Source organism: Hibiscus syriacus, unplaced genomic scaffold (assembly GCF_006381635.1).
Source record: "Hibiscus syriacus cultivar Baekdansim isolate YM2019G1 unplaced genomic scaffold, ASM638163v2 tig00112131_pilon, whole genome shotgun sequence".
NCBI lineage: Eukaryota > Viridiplantae > Streptophyta > Magnoliopsida > Malvales > Malvaceae > Hibiscus > Hibiscus syriacus.
In genome coordinates, this window is record NW_024063261.1 from 77,074 (window position 1) to 99,270 (window position 22,197).

At 35.0% G+C, this 22,197-nt stretch overlaps 2 protein-coding genes and 2 pseudogenes across 2 annotated transcripts; all 4 read left to right on the plus strand.

The window, feature by feature from the left end:
- Positions 1-1,021: 1,021 nt before the first annotated feature.
- Positions 1,022-8,847, plus strand: LOC120174964 (la-related protein 1A-like). Its single transcript, XM_039181686.1, has 15 exons — positions 1,022-1,474; positions 2,408-2,969; positions 3,177-3,336; positions 3,849-3,939; positions 4,242-4,313; positions 4,695-4,974; positions 5,053-5,242; positions 5,380-5,446; positions 6,126-6,230; positions 6,309-6,631; positions 6,801-6,944; positions 7,190-7,253; positions 7,739-7,884; positions 8,047-8,151; positions 8,309-8,847. Exons 1-15 carry the CDS (start codon positions 1,364-1,366, stop codon positions 8,448-8,450), a joined length of 2,562 nt encoding a protein of 853 aa, XP_039037617.1. The 5' UTR covers positions 1,022-1,363; the 3' UTR covers positions 8,451-8,847.
- A 995-nt stretch (positions 8,848-9,842) lies between these two features.
- Positions 9,843-12,758, plus strand: LOC120174979 (leucine-rich repeat protein 1-like). The gene is made up of 6 exons (XM_039181698.1): positions 9,843-10,109; positions 10,981-11,052; positions 11,189-11,332; positions 11,834-11,905; positions 12,017-12,088; positions 12,456-12,758. The coding sequence occupies exons 1-6, from the start codon at positions 9,901-9,903 to the stop codon at positions 12,526-12,528; spliced, it is 642 nt and encodes a 213-aa protein (XP_039037629.1). The 5' UTR covers positions 9,843-9,900; the 3' UTR covers positions 12,529-12,758.
- A 1,313-nt stretch (positions 12,759-14,071) lies between these two features.
- Positions 14,072-16,946, plus strand: LOC120174977 (annotated as a pseudogene).
- A 4,005-nt stretch (positions 16,947-20,951) lies between these two features.
- LOC120174978 lies at positions 20,952-21,815 on the plus strand (annotated as a pseudogene).
- Positions 21,816-22,197: the final 382 nt, after the last annotated feature.

A 22,197-nucleotide genomic window follows, 5' to 3' on the forward strand; every position in this document is an offset into this window, starting at 1 on the left:
CAAAAGATATCAATCGACACCTAGTTGGCAGCCTGTCAAGAGTAGCCATCCAAGCAACCATAGAGTTCCTACGGACATGCCCTGGGGGGCAAACAATCCTATCCCAAGGCACCTTTGACCCCTCTTTCCTCACAGCTTTCCAAATACTCGCAACAGAGCTAAAAGAAGGATGGACCAAATAAGACAAACGAGCAGTCAAGTCCCGATGATGCACATTAAGAATGGTTAAAAAATATTAAAATTCACTTTCGACGTGCAGAAACAAAGCAGTTCATATGTTGTAATTTTTAGTGTCATGACAATATACTGTAATTGGTAGTTTTCTTAATATTGAAATTTATTTAATATATTATTAGTTAAATCTAAATTTCCATTTAATAGGATCATGCACATTCTATTAAGATAATAAACAAGATCAATGTAAAAAAGGAAAATATATTTCAATGATTTATTTTTAAGAAAAAAGTCTGATATGATTTTAGAAGTTAATAAAATTTTATTTTTTTAAATAAAAAATAAAAAAATATTTTTGTAATATATTTTTAAAAAATATTAATTAACTTTAATTTGACAAACATTTTTATTGATTTAATATATAAGATGACGTAAAATCAAAACTTCAATCTGTGAGTAAAAAGAGATACGGTATTATATATATTATTCAAATAAATATTTTTTTAAATAAATATGTTTTTATTTAATAAAATATGGGCCATTTCTAAATTAAAAGGCCTTATTACAACAAACTGGCCCGACTTTAAAAGCTTTTTATTCTAGGGTTTCGGCGTGACCCACCCCACAGAATGCACATATACAAACCATATTTTTCCCTACTTCCACTCCAATTCTATTTCGCTTCCAAAATTCTTACTTCACTAGCTCAGGTGTGTGAATAGTAAAATCCTACCCTGATAATAGTTATTTCTCTCTTGATACTATAAAGCAAGCAAAATCAAAGCAGACATACATGCCTTTTCTTGGCTTTTTCACAAAAGTTTTTAACCCTTACTGCTCACTTTTGCAAACTTCCTTGGTCTCTATCTGCAACTGTCAATCTTTCTCAATCTTCCCAAAAAAACCTTCACTGTTGAAAGCCCACCCAAAGCCTTGATCTTAAATAAAACACTTCCCTTTAGTGACTAAAAGATTACTCTTTTTGTTATTACGAATTGGATTGATTATACTGACTGGGTTTTTTCTTCTTCTTGTGGTTGTTTTGATTTGTTGGAGGTTTTGGTGTCTGGTTGCTGATAGAGATTATTATGGTAATGGCTGATAATGAGGCAGGGGATGATCATAACGAGGTCAAGTCACCGTGGAAGACTCCCGTAACTGATGGGAGAAAGTGGCTGATGCTCCTGTTATGGGTACCCAATCTTGGCCTGACCTTAGTGGGACACACCAAACACCTGAAAATCCTCAGGCTGCTGCTGATGAGTGTGCTCCAGCAGCTCCACACCCATCAGTAGAGCAGGTTTGTCATTGCTCTTTTGGTTATGGGGTTTTCTTCAATTGGTGATTCATGATTGATCTCTTTTTATTTGGATTCTTTTGATAATCTTTAGGTGTACTTTGTGTTTGTTTTGGTAAACTTAGTGTGTCATGTGGAATTATTAGTTTTAAATATGTTTCAGCTAAAAAAACCATTTCAAATGGACAATTTGAGAGACCAGGTTTCAGCCTCTTTTACTAGTTAATTTTATTTGAATATCAATTTATCTCCAAATCCATCAGTAGGGCAGGTCAGTCATTGCATTTTTTTGAATGGGTTTATCCTTAACCGGCGATAAATCACTTTTTTTAGTATAAATTTGAGTAAATTTGAATATCTTGAGGTGTAATTTGAGTTTGTTTGCATAAACTAATGCGACATGTGGAATTATTAGTTTGTAATGTGGTTTCAATAAAAACATTTCAAATGGGAAACTTGAAAGACCACGTTTTTAGTCTTCTTTAACTTGTAAGTTTGCTTGAACATCAGTTTCTTAAGTTTCTTTGACAATTTTATGCCAATTAAATGTTTACTAAGCTATATTGACACCCCTTTCATGACCCTCATCTTCTTTGACACGCTAAAAGGATGATGGTGGAGTTTTCTCGTATTAGGAAAATTTGAAATATAATTTCAGATGGGTGTTTTTAATGAACCTTTATGGAATATAACTTCACTGTGAAGAAATCCGCACATCATTCAGCCATCTCCGACCCTCAATCAATCTGGTTGTCTCCTTGTGCTCTTCTTTGCATTTGCTGTTACCATTATGTATGATTCTTTTGCAGGTTATCGTTTTAAGTGGGACATGGTTTATTATGTTGTTGCCAATATACTCTTTTTTAGTATTAAGAAGAAAAATTGTATTATTGTCTCAGCGTATCTTAATTTTAGTATTTTTTTTTGGGTCTTTAGAAAGAAGCTGGGCAGCCGAAATCAAATGGATCTGGACACACCAATTCTTCGTATAAACATTCATCAGCACATCATCAGAAGTCAGACTCTAAACGCAACCCTAATGCTGGACCTCGTTTTCCCGTACCTTTACCCTATTATCAACAACCGGTGCCAGCTGTTTTCCATCCTATGGTACCTACACCACACATTGCAGTTCCTGGACCTGGGTATGCTTACCACCCTGTCCCTGGTCCTTTCCCTGGTATTGAGCCTCAGTTGGTAAAATCCGGATCTGAGACAACAATGCAAGCCTTTGGTCCCCCGGTTCAAGGTCTTGATCCCAGCAGAAACATGCAGCTTCCTCCCCGAGGTGATCCCAATGCTCATCCTGCCAACATCTCTAATAGAAGACCCAACATGCAAGAACCTGGTGGCCATTTTAATCCTGGCTGGAATCATCAGCGAGCGTTTAATCCTAGAGAACCCTTTCCTATGCAGCCGGGTGTTGGACCAAGATCTTTTGCTAGACCTCCATTCTTCGGTCCAGCTCCAGGGTTCATGATTGGTCCAAGTTACCCAGGTAACAACTTAATCCCCGTGCCTTCATTTAAAACACTACAATATAATTTATTACTTCTTATTTGTTAAGTTTCATTACAACTTATATCTGCCAGCAAGGTAAGGCCTGCATTTCAGCCTCAGGTGCTGCTGCCTTTTGTTCTTGTTTGAGCTTTTGCTTTATATTGTGCCTTTAATAGAGTAAAGCCTTTTTCATTACAACTTCCAGGAGCTGTATGCTATGTGCCTATTGCTCCTCCAGGCTCTATAATGGGACCCCATCCTCCACGCTTTGTTCCATACCCTATAAATCCAGAGACTAATGTGCTCCCTCCAGAGATGGTAACTTTGAGAGCTAATATAGTGAAACAAATTGAGTATTATTTCAGGTTAGGAAGGCCTCTTTGCCTCTTATTTACTAATTTGATATACCTTTTTGTCTACATGGTTTTGTTTTCTTTGTACTCCATACTCTAGGTTTGTTTCTAAATTTGTCCACTTTTGCGTCTATCATTGCCATTATCAATGTTGGTATTTTCACCTTTTAAGTCTGATTGTGTACTCATGCTATTTATGAGGCCATTGAAGAACTAAAGTTTTTGTAAAAAACTGATGGTGTGGTATCCACTTCAGAAAATTTTCAGCCTATGACTTCATATCAATTATCTTTTAAATGTCATTAGATTTTTTGGCATAGCAATCATATTCTTAGACATTTGCTGCAAGTCTCGTGCACTGGTGTAATTGGCCCAAATAGAGAGGCCAAAAATATGAACTTTGATCGTTTTCATTAATGACTGCCATAAATTTAAGTGTTTTTTCAGTGATATATAATTTGCATTTGTCCGTATTACTTTTTTACTCCTTTATTTTATTTTATTATTTGCTTCTTTTTTTGCAGTGATGAAAATCTACAACATGACCATTACCTAATTTCCTTGATGGATGATGAAGGTTGGGTTCCAATCTCCACTATTGCAAACTTCAAAAGGGTATGTTAACTCTCTACTACTTGGCTTTTATTACAGATTATATGCTACTGCTGTTTTTGGGTTGGAGTTTTCTGTCTTATTCATGGCTGTCGCTTTATTAACTGATTGAATTAGGTTTTCTAATAGTTTTTTTTTCTTTTCTTTTCTTTCTAGCCTAAGAGCCGTTTGTTTAATGCTTTTGTGTGGTTTTCACTTTCTGAGTCACCGGTTAAGATTAGATTTTCTAATAGTTTTTCTTTTCTTCCTAGCCTAAGAGCTGTTAGTTTAATGCTTTTGTGTGGTTTTCACTTTCTGAGTCACAGGTTAAGAGAATGAGTACCGACATACAATTTATCATTGATGCGCTTCAGAGTTCTAGTGCCATAGAAGTGCAGGTTAGTCTTTGATTCTCTCTTTGGGTTCACTGTTTTGAAATCTTGAATTTTTACTAATGCATGCTAGTTGTGATCAGGCAACATGTTTAATTTTGAGCTCTGAATTTATGTACTTTTATCTTCTCCACATGGTTAGCCTTGATTTACCTTAAGGTTTAAATTGGCGGGATATGATTATGAACTGATGGTGTTGTTAGTGCTGGTATTTATACCTTAAGGTTTAAAGTGTGTGTTATCTCTTGTGTTTCAAGTGAATTTGAGGGGGCAGACTTGTGTTGACAATTTTTTATTGTTGTGTGGGTACATTGGCAAGTGGTACTGCTTTTTGATGCTATTCTTTGCCTCAATGGCCTTGTCTCTACTTGGTGATTGATATTATAGGGCAACAAGATACGAAGACGCGATGAGTGGTCCAAGTGGATCGGGGCTAGTTCAGCAACAACAGTGTCATCAGAAGCTCAGTTCACTCGGTACCAACCAAAAGAGAATACCGATTCCTGTGGAAATGTGAATGAAGATAATTCAATGGACACCTGCAAAGAAAACGATAAATATCCTTTGGATTGTGAGAGTTTCGATCATGCACCACTTGAGAGAAATCCTACGGCAGTAATGTATAAAAGTAACAGAAAACATGCAGCTGTGCAAGTGCAATTAGACGGTGAGAAATGAGCATTTTCTGGTGGAAATGGTAACTTGAACAGGAAATTAACCGTTGATTCCCACATTAAATTCTCAGATAATGATCAGTCACAAGGAATTTATTCCACAAGGTTCAATGACCACAAAAGTGAGAGTGTGGAATTATCATCAGATGTAACAACACAGAATGTTTCTGTCCTGTCAAATGATTTTGCGCATACATTTATGCTGGATGAAGAACTAGAGCTTGAGCAAAAAGCAACAAAGACTCTTTCAGCATTTAACAGGTATTGTTTTTGTATTTAATTGGCACATCTCCCTTATTGTCGAGCTAGGGAAATTTTCATTTCTGTATGAAGGCATATTTCAATGCTTCTAGAGCTAATAATGATCCCTAGAATATCTCAATGACATTTTTGTTTAGAATGGATGATGAAGAGGATGAGATGGTCAACGATCAGGATGTTCAGAGACTAGTGATTGTTACCCAGGTATTGTGGTACAGCTTCGTATGAATTCTTATTCAACCTTATCGTTATATTAAATGTTTAAAGATAGGTTCATTGGCTCAGCTGACTTTATGTTTTTACTTGTAGAAATTTTTAATACTTTGTCCAACTTTCATGACCTCTCAATAGTATCATATTGATTGTTTATGTCATGAGAGAAGATAAGAGTATCTGTCGTCCGACTTAACTTTGCTATCAATAGAAATCCAAATAAAAAAAGAATATATATATATATATATATAAGAAAGTTAACCCGTCTAAATCAGTTTTTTCACATGCATTGAATTTTTGAAGCATACACATGAATAATGTAATGCTTCCATTTTGTGAAGTTGAAGCATTTTAAACTTGATTCAAGAGGGATATTGTTCTTTCTCAGGTGAAATTTATGAATAACCTATTTTTCACATAGCAACGATTTAGAAATTTAGAGACTATTAGAGTGGATTCGACTCCACTCCACTTGACTTTTCTCCTCTTGCATCTCTTTCCTCCCAGTTTCTGCCTCGTATTTTAATCCTTAATTGGGATTGGTATGCCCTCTCTGATTGAGATTATGCCTGTAAGTATGCATTTTCTTTGGTAATATTTTACTCGTATGAAATGGTAGAATGGTTCTGTTTCCATCTTGATGGAACTTATCCTTTCTTCTGATGTGCAGAATACTGGGGCAGCTGAAGGATCAAAAGCTGGTGCAAAGGATTCAAACTCCATATCCAGTGAGCTGGCTGATGTGATAAATGATGGTCTTTACTTCTATGAACAGGTTAAGGCATTTCTATTTTTTGTCAAATTTTGTTATGGTACATATTAATAAACTTCTTTGGTGTTTCATTGCAAGCAGGAGCTGAAAACTAAACGATCTAGTCGTAGAAGGAATAATTCTACTTATGATCCAAAGTCTCCAAGGGGTGCGTTGGGAGTATCAAATCTGAAGAAGGGTGAAAATGCTGCTGGGAGCAGTACTTTTGAAGCATCTGGAGGATCAAGTTCACAAAGGAAGCAAAATAAAGGCTTCTCCAAGCAACAATCATTCCATAAGCAGAGATTTTTCTCCAGCAATATAAAGAATCATGGAACTAGCCGTAGTTCTATCGCAATAATATCAGAAAGTCCACCAAGTAATTCAGTTGGATATTTCTTTGGTTCTACTCCAGATACGAATGGGTTAGTTCTAAATGACCATTTCATCATTTTAAATTTCACAATTCGCAACTGCCTTATGTTCTTTTCCGTGGTTTCATTGCAACTTTTATTGCTTTTGAGTTCTAGAATACATGCTAGTTTCTACAGTTATTCTGAGCTAATGGATGTCTTTAAGTTTCAATTTTTACAGCCCTAGACAGCCTTCGAAGTTGAGCTGTTCACCACATGGGACTCTTTCAGGCAGTCCACCAGTTGGTTCCTTGCCTAAGTCATTCCCACCTTTTCAGCATCCAAGTCATCAGCTATTGGAAGAAAATGGTTTTAAACAACAGAAGTAAGGAATTGGTGGATTTTTTCCTGTCGTATATATGTATATGTATGTTTTTGCTTATACTTTTGCTGTTTGGCACAGTTCCACATAAATTATCATACTTTGAGAGTTTTGTTGCTAGAAAAAAATACTGTGGTTTGTGCTTGAGCTTCTCTGCGTGCACTTGTGCTTCCTCATAGGGTGACGGTGGGATGGAGAGAAATATCACTTGTGAAGAAGTTGGCTAATTCAGTTGTTTTTACTTTCAGGTACCTAAAGTTTCACAAGCGCTGCCTGAGTGACAGGAAGAAGTTAGGAATTGGCTGCAGTGAGGTCAACTTCATATCTGAACTTTCTTAGCTATTAAATAGCTGTTTTACCTTAAATGAAAAACTGTTTCCGTCTTCTATCGAATAATTGATTAAAATGTCTTGCATTCCTCTTGTTGAAATCTCTCTCTTTTCTTTTTTTTTTTTGGAAATATCATCTTGTTGAAATCTCAGTTACAAAGAGCCGGGTTGTTTGGTTCTTTCCACTTTTTCCCTCATTATGACTATTTGTAATAGAAGAAAATTGAATCACTGTGCCTGGACGGGGACTGAAGCCCTGAACTTGTTACTGTTAATGTTGATTTTTTCCTCTTCGATACATCTATGTATAGTCTAATAAACTGATTGGTATTTGTAATGCTTCACATCTGTTTGCACATGTTTCTTTCTAATTTTTCTAATGCTTACCATTATAACTCCAGCTAACAGATCATTTGCATGGATTTCTTCAGATTAGAAATATAACTTTTCCAATGGTTTTGCATGCAGGAAATGAATTCACTATACAGGTTTTGGTCATATTTCCTTAGGGACATGTTTGTCCCTTCTATGTATTACGAGTTCCGGAAACTCGCTCTCGAAGATGCGGCTGCTAATTACAATTACGGGATAGAGTGTCTTTTCAGATTTTATAGGTAATGTTGATAGGCTATTAGAATAAAGGAAGCAAACTATGCCCACTTTTTTGGGTGTTTGAAGCCAGCATTTCTGAAGTTTTGATTAATTTTTTTGCTGTTTTCTTTACTTTGCTTCTTTCTTTTCTACGCAAATGCTGATTAGGTTCTTCCTTTTTTCAGTTATGGTTTGGAGAAGCAATATCGAGACGATCTTTATAAGGATTTTGAGCAACTTACCCTTGATTTCTATCGTAAGGACAATCTGTATGGCCTCGAAAAATATTGGTAATTTCTTTTTTACCTGAACGCTTTGTTACCCTTTGTAATTATGTTCTTTGTAGAATTAACTTAGTTATGTGGAGATAAGATCTTTTGATGGAAGAATACTAGAATTCTTGCTTACAAATCTAAGGCTGCTTGTTGAACTATCCATATATGGCAGGGCATTCCATCACTTCAGAGACCAGAAAGAACCTATAAAGAAACATCCTGAACTGGATAGGTTGCTGAGGGAAGAATACCGACGGCTGGAGGATTTCCGTGCCAAAGAGAAGCATACCAGCACGAGAGAGGATCCCCATTAATTATGAGTGATGCCCTTGCTCCCTAGTGTCATCGAACCCCAATTTTGACGATCGACCCCGACGACCGGATCAAGAGTGTAGGAAGCATTCATGTTCTATAAAATATCATTTGGTTTTTGAATGCCGTGGAAAGATGGATTTTGTCTATTGTACATTGGAGGGGGTTGTACACGCGTTGCCGTTCGCGGCAGGCGATTCCCAAGGCTATCGATTTTTGTTTTCTTTGTGATATTCGTGTAGGCTTTGTGGCTTGGATGGTATATCATTTTTTTTTTCTCTCGAGTGATCTGCAAGCTTGCAGAGATGCCATGGCATGCCTGTGTTTTTCTTAGATCATCAACTTCTCCCTTGACACTGTTGTACATAAGGGAAACCGGACAACTTTCAAGTTTTAAGCCAAAAGAAGAAAAAACTGTAGAAAGTTGAACAATAAGAGATTTCATTTTTAATCCCTGAGTTTTGTCAACGTGTTTTCTGTGAGGTAGTAGGTTAATGATTTCACCATTATTTTTACCTCCTCTTCTTAAAACTGAAGGGATGAACTAATTAATTTATTTCTACTACTTAAGAATAAAATGCAAATGGACCCACTGTTTTATGCCTTGTCTTGTCCATACGACTTAACTTTGTACGCGAGTAAGATTAAACATTCTATTGAGTCAAGTTTATAAATTTTATTTTTTTTAATCAAATTGATTTCATAAAATTACGAACTAAATTAAATTTTTATTTAAATTTAATTATAAATATTATAATATCATGATGTCAATTGGTTATAATTTGAATGGTTTTTATAATTATGTACGATATACATTATATTTCATCATATTTTTTTATGCGTGTATATCATGCATAGATGAGAATTTTGACTCGAATTTAAAAATTAATTCACTAATTACTAAAATGGTTGAGTTAATCAACTTATTTTAGATATATTTTATAACTCAAAATTTAAATTTTTCTGAATCGATTCGAATTTATAAAATTACTCGTCGAGTTTTTAATGCCGAATTGAGTTGGAAATTTTTATTTTTTTTCCGAGTCACCCTTGATTAGAAAATTAAATCAGATTTTGAATATTTGAATTTATAAAACATATAAAATAATTTATTTGTTTTAAGAAATTGAAATTATTATTAAAATAAAAACTAGTGCTTAAGCTTATAATAAAAGTAATGCAGTCTATTTATCAAAAAAAAAAAAAAGTAAAGCAGTCAACTCAAAGGGCAAACTGCATAAATTCACATGAAATTCATTTTTCATAAAAACCAGCAAAAGGATAAGAGGTGCATGTTTCTCGCCGCCGTTTCCAAAGCCGATTCTACTTTACAAATTTGATCACACTAAAAAGTAGTAATAGATTCATTCTTTAAGAAACAAATAAAAGCTAACTTTTCTTCTTCTTCTTCTCCTTTTCCATATCACAAAAACCTAATCCCAAAAGTCATCCATGGCGGCACCGATCTGGGCATGGGCTTTTTGTTTAGCCATCACTTCGATTCCTTCTGTTTTCGGAAACTCTGAAGGCGATGCTCTTTATACCATGAGAAGAAGCCTAACGGACCCCGATAACGTGCTCCAGAGTTGGGATCCCACCCTTGTTAACCCTTGTACTTGGTTCCACATCACTTGCAATCAAGATAATCGAGTCACCAGAGTGTATGCCATTTTTCTCTTTCTATCTTTTGTTTTTTGGAAGATCTGGTCTTTTTTTTTTATTTTGGGTTCATTTATTTATACGGGTTCTATAAAGATTTTTTTTTTTATTTTTGAGAGAGCTTAGTTTCATTGTTTGGGTTTTTTGCTTTCTTTTTTTTGGAGGGAAGAAATGGTGGTTACAATTTTACTGCGAAACTGTTTAATTACCTGAGATTATAATTCTTCTTTTTTTGGGGTGATACTTGCTTGGTTTGATAACTGGTTTGGGTTCATTGAATTGCTTTTCTTTTAGTGGTTTATTTTGCGTAGTTATGGGCTTTTATGTAAATGTTTTGGTGGGAAACAAAAAGTGGATGAATTCACTGTAAAAACTGTTGGATAATATATAAGCGTGTGTTTTGCTTATAAACAGTTATCGAAGGAGGGTAAATATGGCGGTAAAAACCTGGATTATCATGTTTTTCTTAATGTTTTAGGGTTTATGTAGTGTTTTAATGCTTATATCTTTGTAAGGTTCGGGAATACAAGAATTATAATGCATAGGCTGTTATCAGCGTGCTTGAATTAAACAAAAAAAGTTGCAGAATTGACTCCATGAATAAGAAATATTTATGTATTATCTCCATTTGGAGCATTGGATCATATCTGAGTCTGTTACTTTGTTGAAGTTCCAGGTTTCTCTAGATGTGCTTATGGTCTGCATCTTCCTTTTGGAAGAACATGTTTAAAATTTGACATAAAAATGGTACACTAGTGTGCTTGATGGCTTTGAGTATACAATTTTGGTTGTAGTTTCCAAATTGTTAAATGGTATTATGAATGATTTTTCGATGCTACTCTCTTTTGGCTTATTTCCGTTCCCTTTTTACAGAGATTTAGGTAATTCAAACCTTTCCGGACGTTTGGTACCAGAGCTTGGGAGGCTACGGCACTTGCAATATCTGTATGTTCTACTTTTCTCTTGAACTTTTTTTTAACTCGCCCTTAATCTCTACATGTGTACAGATGTTTAACTTGTTGGATACTGCTGTTGATATTCAACCGTTTTTTTAAATTTCGGACTCATTTCTTTAATGCAGGGAGCTTTACAAAAATAACATCCAAGGAACCATCCCTACTGAACTTGGAAACTTGAAGAGCCTTATCAGTTTGGACCTATACAACAACAACATCTCCGGCACCATTCCTCATTCACTTGGGAAACTGAAGTCTCTAGTATTCTTGTGAGTGTTCAAGTCCATTGTTTGTCTCATCATGCAGGATTAGACTATTGTGAATCTTTTTATTTCTAGCTGCTGCCTTCCCTTGTGAGCTTGACTTGAAAAATCGACATGGATTATATAATAGATTATTTGGGACTTAACTAATCCATGATCATCTGATAATGTTTTGATCTATTCGTGTTCCTGGTTTCTTTTGTGCCACCATGATTATTCCATTCCTAGTTATCTCGTGCCACAAATTGGAATACTAGTCATTTTTCATTTCTTATTCTCTGCATATTGGTTCATGTATCATTGTAACATCTAATCACTGAACTTTGAACCTGGGGTTCAGCCCAAATGGTTCACCATCCTCCCTTAGGAGTTGGATTCCTGCAAGGCTAGATTTTGATCCTTAACACTTCTAAATTCTGCTACCCCAATTTCCCCTACGCCTTGGCCTCCTTTGTACCAAAAAAACTCCCATCGTTGACTCTCTCTCATTGTTGTTTCATTTTACAGGCGACTTAATGACAACAGACTAAATGGACCTATCCCTAGGGAACTTGTTGGGGTTTCAAGCCTCAAAGTTGTGTAAGTCTTGCAATTTTTTGGATAGTTTATTTTATAGAAAGCAATTCTGTGGTACTGTTTTGCAAAGCATTGAACTTACGGTTCTCAAAACATTTACCTCTTTTCTTCCAGTGATGTCTCAAACAATGATTTGTGTGGAACAATTCCTACCAGTGGACCATTTGAGCACATTCCTCTGAACAAGTGAGTTCACCCGTCTTTTTCTTTTATTTGCTTTAAATTTTTGATCAAGTTGCAGATCATGATTGTTCACATGGAATTTAGAAGTATCTGCAAGACTGCATGTTTTGATGCAATTATATACCTTTACGGAACCTCTGCTTTCTTCGAGTCTCAATAGATTCCATTCCATTTCCTTTGGGTGAACTTTACCTTGTTATTGACATTTCTTCTCACTTGTGCACCTATTCCTCATGTCATCCCCCACTCAAAGTTGTATTCTTGGGTTTTTTTTTTGCTTCTACTTAATTTTGTTCCCCATTTAAGTTTCATTTCTTTTGTTTTCTCGTATGCAAAGCCGCCGATCTTAATGTTGTTCCAAATTGTATAGTTTTGAGAAAAACCCTCGACTGGAAGGTCCAGAGTTGTTGGGGCTTGCTAGTTACGACACGAACTGCTCGTGAAGAAAAAATTGATGCCTGGAATTAGTTGTCTACTCACAAGATTTTGAGTGTATTATCACACTATAATGTTGTGGTTTGTGAAATGCAATCCTTGATATAAGTATGTGTAAATCAGAATTTATTAGCATTTGTAACTGAACTATGATGCTCTCTTCCTAAGGTGTTGTAAGACAAACTAGTATTTGATGTAATAGTAGCGACAAGTTTACTCCTGCTGTGCATCCTTAAAATCCATATCTTTTCATGTCAGTTCAGAATTTCTCTAGCATGCACCTCTCATCGTTTTTAACTAATTAGACGGCTCGAGTTGATTTTTCCGGTTAGTTTTTCAGGCGACGGTGGTACGTCTGATTTAAAATTTTGAGGTTTAGGAATTTAAAAGATTTAGATATTTTGAGTAATTTAGATATTTTAAGGGAGATTTCAGAAAATTAATGATTTTAGTTTCTTTAAATAAAATGAAAAGAAATTTTAAAAAAATATATTACGTATCAATTAGATAACAAATTTTCTTTAGTGATCATTAAATTTTAATTGAAGGTGATTTATGTCTACTTTAACTAATTTTTTAATATTTAAATCAAGTGGAAAGTATAATTTATTAACTTATATTTAATTAAATCATAAATAAGACGACCTTTAAAAAGAGAAGAATAGATTGCTTGAATAATGAGGTGATATAACATGGGATAAAGTGAAACCAATGCTATCAAGGCCTAAAATAATTGGGGGCTGCTGCCCTGTAAAATACACCTTGGCCAAATTCGATTTAGATCCATATTTCATACTCAAACTTAAAATTTTACCATTATAATTTAACTTAGTATAATTTTATAATTTACTCTTGATATAGACATAATTGTTCAAATATTATACTCTTAGAGAGGATTACACCTTATTTTACTAGTGAGGTCGCTTGATATATTCAATTCTTGTACGTTTTAAATTTAATATGCATTAGTAAAAAATATATTTAATATGCTAAAAATTAAAAGTATTAATGTGATTTTTTAAAATTCTCCTAATAATAATAAAAAAAACTTATGTTGCGATGACTAGTTGGATGATTTTTTTAAAGAAAAATATGCCAGTATCGTAATCGAAATAATTCAGTTTTAATCATTTAAAAAATTAAGAATTTTAAATCGGAAAATTTGATATAAAAAAGATTGAATTATGAATTTTAAAGTTAAAATATTTTTTTAGTATTTTAAGCATTAAAAATCTAAAAAATTATCAAAGAAAATACAAAGAGAGGGGCCAGTGGCTTGCTTTGGGTGGCCTCTTCTCCATGCGCCTAACTTAGATAAACTTATGTCATTTTAGAAGTAGAGGGATTAAAAATGAAATTTGACCTTTATATATATTAATTTAATCTCAATAGAAAAACGTACACTTTTTTGTCTGAAGAAGCATTCAGACTGGATAAACCCGACGTCTGTTTACTTTCCTATACTTTCACTCCTCTTTCCTTTACAAAAAAAAAAAAAAAACTAATAAAAATCAATACTTTAATTTCTTTTTCTTCCTCTTTGCTATTTAATCTAAAGTCTCTGTGCTCTCAACTTCATGATGTTTTGATTTTTATATAACATATCCTCCATATTTTCTCCCACTTTCTTTCTTTTTCTTTCTAACCTATGTATCCTTTCACAATCACCAACAGAAAAGACAAGTAGCCACCACCCTCTCTATTCAATAACAGTAGAAAAGAGTTCCAATATGTATAACTAAAGGGATCATATTCCTCCCTTTTTTTCATTTTTCTCCTCTTAAAATCTTCTGTTGTTTCAGAGTTCACTTCTTTCAGCTTTGTGGAATAAGCCAAAATCTGGGTTTTTCCAGGTAAGTTTTGCTTCTAGATATTGTTGAGGGGATCTATATGTATCCGAGTTTGTTTCAGTACTTTCTCTGCCTTTTTTTCTACTGCTTTGTTCTGATATGGGTTTTGATCATTGATCCTTAGACTTTCGAGTTCTGGTTCTTCTGATAATTTTCCGTATTGGGTTTTGTTTATGGTTGATAAAGATGATATTTCGTTTGCTTGCTTTTTCTGGTTGATACATTGAGTTTTTAATTGCTTTAATAGTGTTTGATTTCAATTTTCATATATTTTTATTTTGATTATTCATTGATGAAATTGAGATCTTGATTATATCTGATGTTTAAAAAAATCAGAAAATAATAATAATTGGGCGGAGATCTGACATGTATCGGCTGTGTTTTTGTTAACCAATTTATTATTAATACAGGTTAACAAAGGCTTCTTTGAAGATATATCTGTAATAAGCGGTACTAGAAGTATCCTGGAATAATGATGATGTTTGATGATATGGGAATTTGTGGGGATATGGATTTCTTCAGTGCTCCCTTTGGGGAAAAAGACGTGGCAGCGGCTGCGGCGGCCATGGCGGCTTCACATACTGAACTGGATGCCACGGTGGAAGATGATTATAGTGATGAGGAGATTGATGTGGATGAACTGGAGAGGAGGATGTGGAGGGACAAGATGCGTCTCAGACGGCTTAAAGAAGAGAACAAGAGCAAGGAGGAGGTGGTCGATGTTACGAAACAGCAACAGTCTCAAGAACAGGCGAGGAAAAAGAAGATGTCTAGGGCGCAAGATGGTATACTGAAGTACATGTTGAAGATGATGGAAGTGTGCAAGGCTCAAGGTTTCGTTTATGGGATAATTCCGGAGAAAGGAAAGCCGGTTACCGGGGCATCTGATAATCTTCGGGAATGGTGGAAGGATAAAGTCAGGTTTGATCGTAATGGTCCTGCTGCTATTGCCAAGTACCAGGCTGATAATTCGATTCCCGGAAACAATGATGGGTGTAACTCGATTGGTCCGACACCGCACACCTTGCAAGAGCTTCAAGATACAACACTCGGTTCTCTTCTGTCTGCGCTGATGCAGCATTGCGATCCTCCTCAGAGGCGATTTCCTTTAGAGAAAGGTATTCACCCACCGTGGTGGCCTACTGGAAACGAGGAATGGTGGCCGCATCTCGGATTGCCCAAAGATCAAGGTCCTCCTCCTTATAAGAAACCTCATGACTTGAAGAAGGCTTGGAAAGTCGGAGTTCTCACTGCAGTAATCATGCATATGTCTCCGGATATAGCCAAGATTCGCAAGCTTGTGAGGCAGTCAAAGTGTTTGCAGGACAAGATGACTGCAAAGGAAAGTGCAACTTGGCTTGCTATCATTAACCAGGAGGAGGCCTTGGCTCGAGAGCTTTACCCCGAGTCCTTTCCACCTTTATCCTCGAGTGGAGGAAGTGGTTCTTTGGTTATAAACGACTGCAGTGAATACGATGTTGGAGAGGATGAAGACGAGCCAAACTTCGATGTGCAAGAGCCCACACCTGGGAATCTTAATTCATCTGACATTGGGGTGGATCGAATGAGGGCTGTCCAACAACCACCTTATCCTATCAAGGGAGAAGTCAATAATTCGGATTTTATGCGAAAGAGGAAACCGTGCAATGATTTAAACATGGTAATGGAACACAAGATCTACACTTGCGAGTTCCTCCAATGTCCCTACAGTGAAATTCGATTGGCTTTTCATGACAGGACTGCCAGGGACAATCATCAATTAACTTGTCCGTATCGGAACTCCTCTGCACTGTTTGGTGGTTCAAATTTTAATGGTAACGAAGTGAAACCAGTGATTTTACCTCGAGCATTTGCGCAATCCAACCCAACCGCACCTGTGGTCACTTCCGTTCCGACATTTGATCTTTCAGGACTAGTTCCAGAAGATGGGCAGAAAACGATCCATGAACTCATGTCGGTATACGATAACAACATTCAAGGCAGCAAGAACATGAATCCGAGTAACAATCAAGTTTCAGAAGGTCAAATATTCTTCAGCCGAAAATCCAACAGCAACAAGGTGAATACTTTCACAGTCAAGGAGTCATGATGGAAGGAATCTTTGACGAATCCGGCATCACAGCAATCATCAGATGGCTCCAACAGTGGCAGGTCAATTCGACCAGTTCAAGGGCTTGAATTCCCCGTTTGTAACCAACCATAATAACGACAACTTCCTGTCAATCTTTGGGTCTCCATTTGATCTCTCTTGTTTCAATTACAAGGAAGATCTCCAAGCAATCGGGATGAGCACCACCATGCCAAGGCAGGATGCTTCAATATGGTTCCAGTAAGGCGGCCAAAGCGAAAATGATAACGCCGAAGGCCTACCGAAAATATGCACTAGCTGAAACTTTTTTCTTCTTACTTGGGTATTGTATTTTTCAGCCTTGTGTGTAGCTGTAGAAGTTTAGCAAGTATAGTAGCTGAAACATTGGATATCACTGTCTTATAAATAAGTTAGGTTTATTGTCTTTGTATGTGTGTTTTACCTTGATTTTCACCTTTTGTCTTCATCCTCAAACCAGTTTCTACCATTATCATGTTGGGTAGGAATCTGATTATGAGTGTTTTGTTGGGTACATGATGGATATGGAATGACATCTTGTTGATCATCCCCCTTGTGAACTTTAGACCCACAGTAGTTAATTGGAAGATGATGATGATGCCTTAGTTGACCATCACCTCTCACTTTGCTGGAAAATGGAACCTGCATCTTCTCTTATGGTGTGATATTGCTTTCATTTCTTTTATCTGTCTTGCAGATGATGTTTTATGTGCAAAATTCCGTACAAATCATAAATTTATTTTTTATTACATAATCTGCTTTAGCTGTTATGAATGAATTCAGTTTCATAAAGGGAATGAAAATTATCTAAATTCGAAATGGATCTAACAGACAAGATAATAATAAATTATTACTTATTAGGTTAGACTTTTGTTTAGAGAATCATGTGTGTTACAAGACCTCCGTGAGCTACATTCGACTTTTTTCAGCTCCTTTTTTAGTTAATAAAAAATACATCATATGCAATTGATGTTGACCTACTTCTTGCAAATAAATCATCTCAGATTCAACTTCCTGTAGACTTGAGCTTCTTCCTCCTTAGATGCAGGAGCTTCTTCCTTGGAGCAAATTTACCAGCCTGTTAATTTCCTTTTCCAAACAAAGAACTTTCTTCTTCAGATGAGCATTCAACGTTATTTTTAAGACGATCAATCTCGTTTTTTTTTGCATCATCAAACATGGTTTTATACTTTCTAACTGGATCTTTCCGTTTCATTTCTAACTCGTCATCTCTATTTTTTCCATTCCTATGAAATTGTGTGCATAAGATTCAGCCATTCTCATTGGTTCTAAATCAACGATAGGTTGTTCAACCAAAGCCTCATTTTCTATCAACTTCTCCTCATAGCTCTTTTCTTTCTTACCAGAAAGTGAATAAATGCAGAAACTTTACTGCAGAAAACAATGGATACAACAGAGCTTAGAGAGAATAAAGAAGCTTCATTTCATCTTTCCTATCTTTCCATATTACAAGTATCGTTATTTATACAAGATACCAAAACAGTAATATATAGATAGTTGTAGATATTATTTATATCTAGTTAACGCTTAGCTTGAATAGACCCCTAGCTTTTGGTGAAATGCAGTGAAGATGTTGACTAATAAAGCGTTAGTTAATGCGTCCACAAATTATAGTTAAGTTGGCATCTAATTAACTTACAATTGTTTGTCAAGATTTTTGTTAACAAAGTGCATATATATTTGGTTTTGACATGCAGAATTGGATTGGTTGTCTAAGAAATACGGCAATTCTTCAACATCTTTGAGAAAAACACTGAGCATCAAGTTTTTGTATGATATTTGCAACCCTTACTCTAAGGTTCTAGCAATTTGGAACATGCACTATGAGATATATAACCACTTTATCTTGTTTGTAATAGAATAAAAGTGAATCCACCTCTGCAAATTGAAACTCAAGTGACTAATTTTTATTTATTTTTAATTCGGAGAGTCAGTTTCTCAATGATTGTCTAAGATCATAAATTCCTTTGTGAAATTTGCAAACTAACATATTATTACCATGCTCATTATATTGCTGAAAATTATATAGTTGTATCATGTACACATCTTCCAAAAGATCTCTATTAGAAGAATTGTTAACATCAACTTGTCAAACACTCCAACAATTGCTGAAAACTATCGGCTATATATATATATATAACAAGCTTAAGCAAAGCAAAACATTTGCCATGTTATCTCCACAAGGAAATTCATGGCAATGCTGATAGGTAAGATTCATAACATTTTCAAAGCATTTTAGTATATTACATTGATATTCAGTCCAATAATCTTTTAGTATTTTACGTATATTTAGATCTCACTTCCTCAACAAGTATAATATGGTACATATATAATACCCATCCCTCTATCTCACTGGGGACACATAATCCTTATAACAAAACTCTATCTAAACTTAATGGGATAAATCATCAGAACCTCACATTTGATGAGTCGACATCAAAACTCTTCTAAACCTATCAAACTATAAAACAGTGGTGAATGGTGAGAATTTGGAATTTAGTAGTGTTGTGGTTTGTATAGTGACATTGAAACACCAACTCCAAAACATTATTCTTCCTTATGATCTCAATCCGTAAAAATTATTTATCTTATCTTTCTTTTTATATCATTTTTCAAAAATAAATCTTCGTTTTTTTCATATGAGTACGAAAGTAAACGATTATTTGAAAGTTAATTATGAGTGGATTGTGATATAGAGAATAAAGAATAAATTAAGTGGCTTTCACTAATTAGAACCATGCATGACGTAGTGACAAAGTTTTGGTCAAATGTTAATAAATAATTTTTAATTAACAATGATCGTTAAACTAATCATATTAATTAGTCGTTTTCTCTAAAACAATAATAGGGTATAAGTTAACCTTTTAATAATGAAAATAAGATCATTCATAAAAGGGGTTGAAAAAAACTTAACCAACAACTCATAGTCCAAAAGAAGGATAGATCAATAAGATAACTAAACAAACATCAATTGGAGAGACAGCTCAAATTTAAACCTAAAGAAAAAAATAAAAACGGATTATAAGATAGAAAAAACATGTTACAACATCAAATAAAAAGGATCCACCATTTTCATTAGGAAAATAAGAAGATCTATTAAACAATATAACATAAAAAATTAAATACATAAAAAAAGAGATAAATTTTTAAAAAATGAAAATGGAAACTAAAAAAAGAACATAATTGTTAATATTTATTGATGATTTTAATTTTTAAATTAAACATTTGATTGTTGAAATGTCACAATTTAAATTTAACAAAAGATCGTTGATAAAGTTGTACTCAATATAACTGTTTTATGCATTTATATATATATAATACTTTAGAAATATTATAACAATTATACATTTAAAATATATTATATATTACTTTATTTATACCTTAAATTAAAAGTCGTCATCATATAATAAGAGTTGACAAAATTCAACTTGATTCAATATTAAAAAAATTGACTCAATTTTACTTGAATAATAATTTCATAAATTTGGCTCAACTCGAATTTTTTTTAAATAAAGTTTATGTTATATAATAATATTCAAATCACTCAAATTTCTCGAATTTATTATAAATTAGTGGATTCATTTTTAAGTTCGAGATGAATTTATCAAATCTGTACGATATATGTATATCACATATATAAATAAATATATATATATATATGTATATCATATATGGTTATAAAAAATCATTTAAATTAAAATTAATTAATATTATAACATTATAAATATTTATAATAAAATTTAAATAAAAACTCGAATAACTCAACTTAAGTTTTATAAATTTGATTTAAAAAATTCGAATAAAAATTGAGTAATAAAATATGAATCATCAACTCAGTCAAATCAAAATTTTCTCGTCTCAACTCCACTCTCGACCAAATGTTCATCCCTATCCTAGAAGTAGGCCACAAGGGAAGGCGGATAAGCGTGGCGGATGAGGAAGAACACCGCCTCAGGCTGTTTCAGGTCTCGGGTAACGATTGGGGCCGGGGGGCTAGCTGGCTTTTGGGGAAGGTGGTGGCCTTGGCTTTGAAAATTTCTTGACAAAAATGGGTAGCCTGCCGAACTAAAAAAGGTCCAAATGTAAAATCCCGTCATTAGTTTCGCATTTAATTATGGAATCTCGATTGTGATATTTTTCTACATTTGCGTAAGAAAACAATAAACAAAGCAGTTGACTGCCAACGCGCTTCTTAGACAGCAAGTAAAATAGCAAGTAAATAAACCTAATAAAACCAACATTACATAATAAAACATTATAAAGAGTGAAGACAAAAGGACAAGGGATCAGTGCCAACTGTCTTACATAGTTACATACCAATCCCACGCGGAAACCAGATAAAAGCAAGCTGCCAACAACAACACACACCACGCACTCTCACCTCGATAAATACCCAACACCGCTCTACCCAAACAGTATAGTCTTTGATTCTTCAACAAAACTCGTCAGCACCATGGCCGAACGAGTCCACCCGCGCGACACCACCCTCCTCCGGTGAACGTCCGACTCCGAAACCTGCACCCACTTTGGACGAGAAGCCTATTCCACAACCTGGAACTTACGTTATCCAAATCCCCAAGGACCAAGTCTATCGCGTCCCTCAGCCAGAGAACGCCCGTCGTGACGCTCATCTCTCCAAACGTAAGTCCAGCCGCAGCACCTGTTGCCGCTGCTGTTGCTGCTTCTTGACCACGATCCTCTCTCTCCTCCTCGCTGCAGCCATTGCTGCCGCCGTGATCTACTTTGTTTTCAAGCCCGAAGCTCCGAACTACTCCGTGGATAACGTGGCCATCAAGGGATTCAACCTGACATCTTCATCTCCTCTCTCGCCTGAATTCGACGTCACCGTCCGAGCACACAATCCCAACGACAAAATCGGCATTTACTACGAGAAAGGCAGCTCCGTTAAAATCTACTACGAAGACGTTAACCTCTGTAACGGGGCCTTGATGGCTTTTTACCAGCCCACCAATAACGTAACATTGTTCAAAACTGCATTAAAAGGCTCCCGTATCGAACTTACCCCGCCACGCTTAGGTCCCTTTCCAATGATCAGAAGAAAGGAACGGTGCCATTTACTTTGAAGCTGAGGGCGCCGGTTAAGATTAAAGTTGGATCCGTTAGGACATGGAAAATTACCGTTAAAGTGACTTGTAAGTTAACGATCGACAAGTTAACGGCGGCGTCGAAGATTGTATCGAATGATTGTGATTATGGAGTAGATCTTTGGTAGTGTTTGGAGTCCAGTTGGGGTGTTTGGTTGCAGGGAATTTTTTTTTAGAATTCTTTTATCTATATATATCATAGTTATGGTATACATGATGGATATTCTACAAATTGACACTTAATTTAATTGTTAATTTTCTATAACTTACTTTATTGAATGAATTTAGGGCGGTAAATGAATTGAAATTCAACGTACGATTTATATATTCACATTTAAATTGTAATTTTAAACTTATAACTATGAATATACACTATAACTATGGTGGTTGGTAAAACAGGAAACATGCAGAGAGAAAAGGGACCAGTTTTATATGCCAAGAAAAGTTGATGAATACAAGTGAAAACCAGAATAGGAACAGAGGTGAGCAAATAGTAAAGGTGCAAGTGAAAACCGAAAGGCTTATGCATGAACATGTACATTACATATTATAAACATCCATGGAAGCTTGATAATTCTCACAAATTGGTTTGGT

Coding starts and splice junctions, on each gene's coding strand:
- LOC120174964 (XM_039181686.1), top strand. CDS start 1,364: ATGGGTACCCAATCTTGGCCTGACCTTAGTGGGACACACCAAACACCT. Junction 3,940..4,241: donor CTATTGCAAACTTCAAAAGG/GTATGTTAACTC, acceptor TCTGAGTCACAG/GTTAAGAGAATGAGTACCGA. Junction 6,945..7,189: donor AATGGTTTTAAACAACAGAA/GTAAGGAATTGG, acceptor TTTTACTTTCAG/GTACCTAAAGTTTCACAAGC.
- LOC120174979 (XM_039181698.1), top strand. CDS start 9,901: ATGGCGGCACCGATCTGGGCATGGGCTTTTTGTTTAGCCATCACTTCG. Junction 11,053..11,188: donor CTACGGCACTTGCAATATCT/GTATGTTCTACT, acceptor TCTTTAATGCAG/GGAGCTTTACAAAAATAACA. Junction 12,089..12,455: donor GAGCACATTCCTCTGAACAA/GTGAGTTCACCC, acceptor CAAATTGTATAG/TTTTGAGAAAAACCCTCGAC.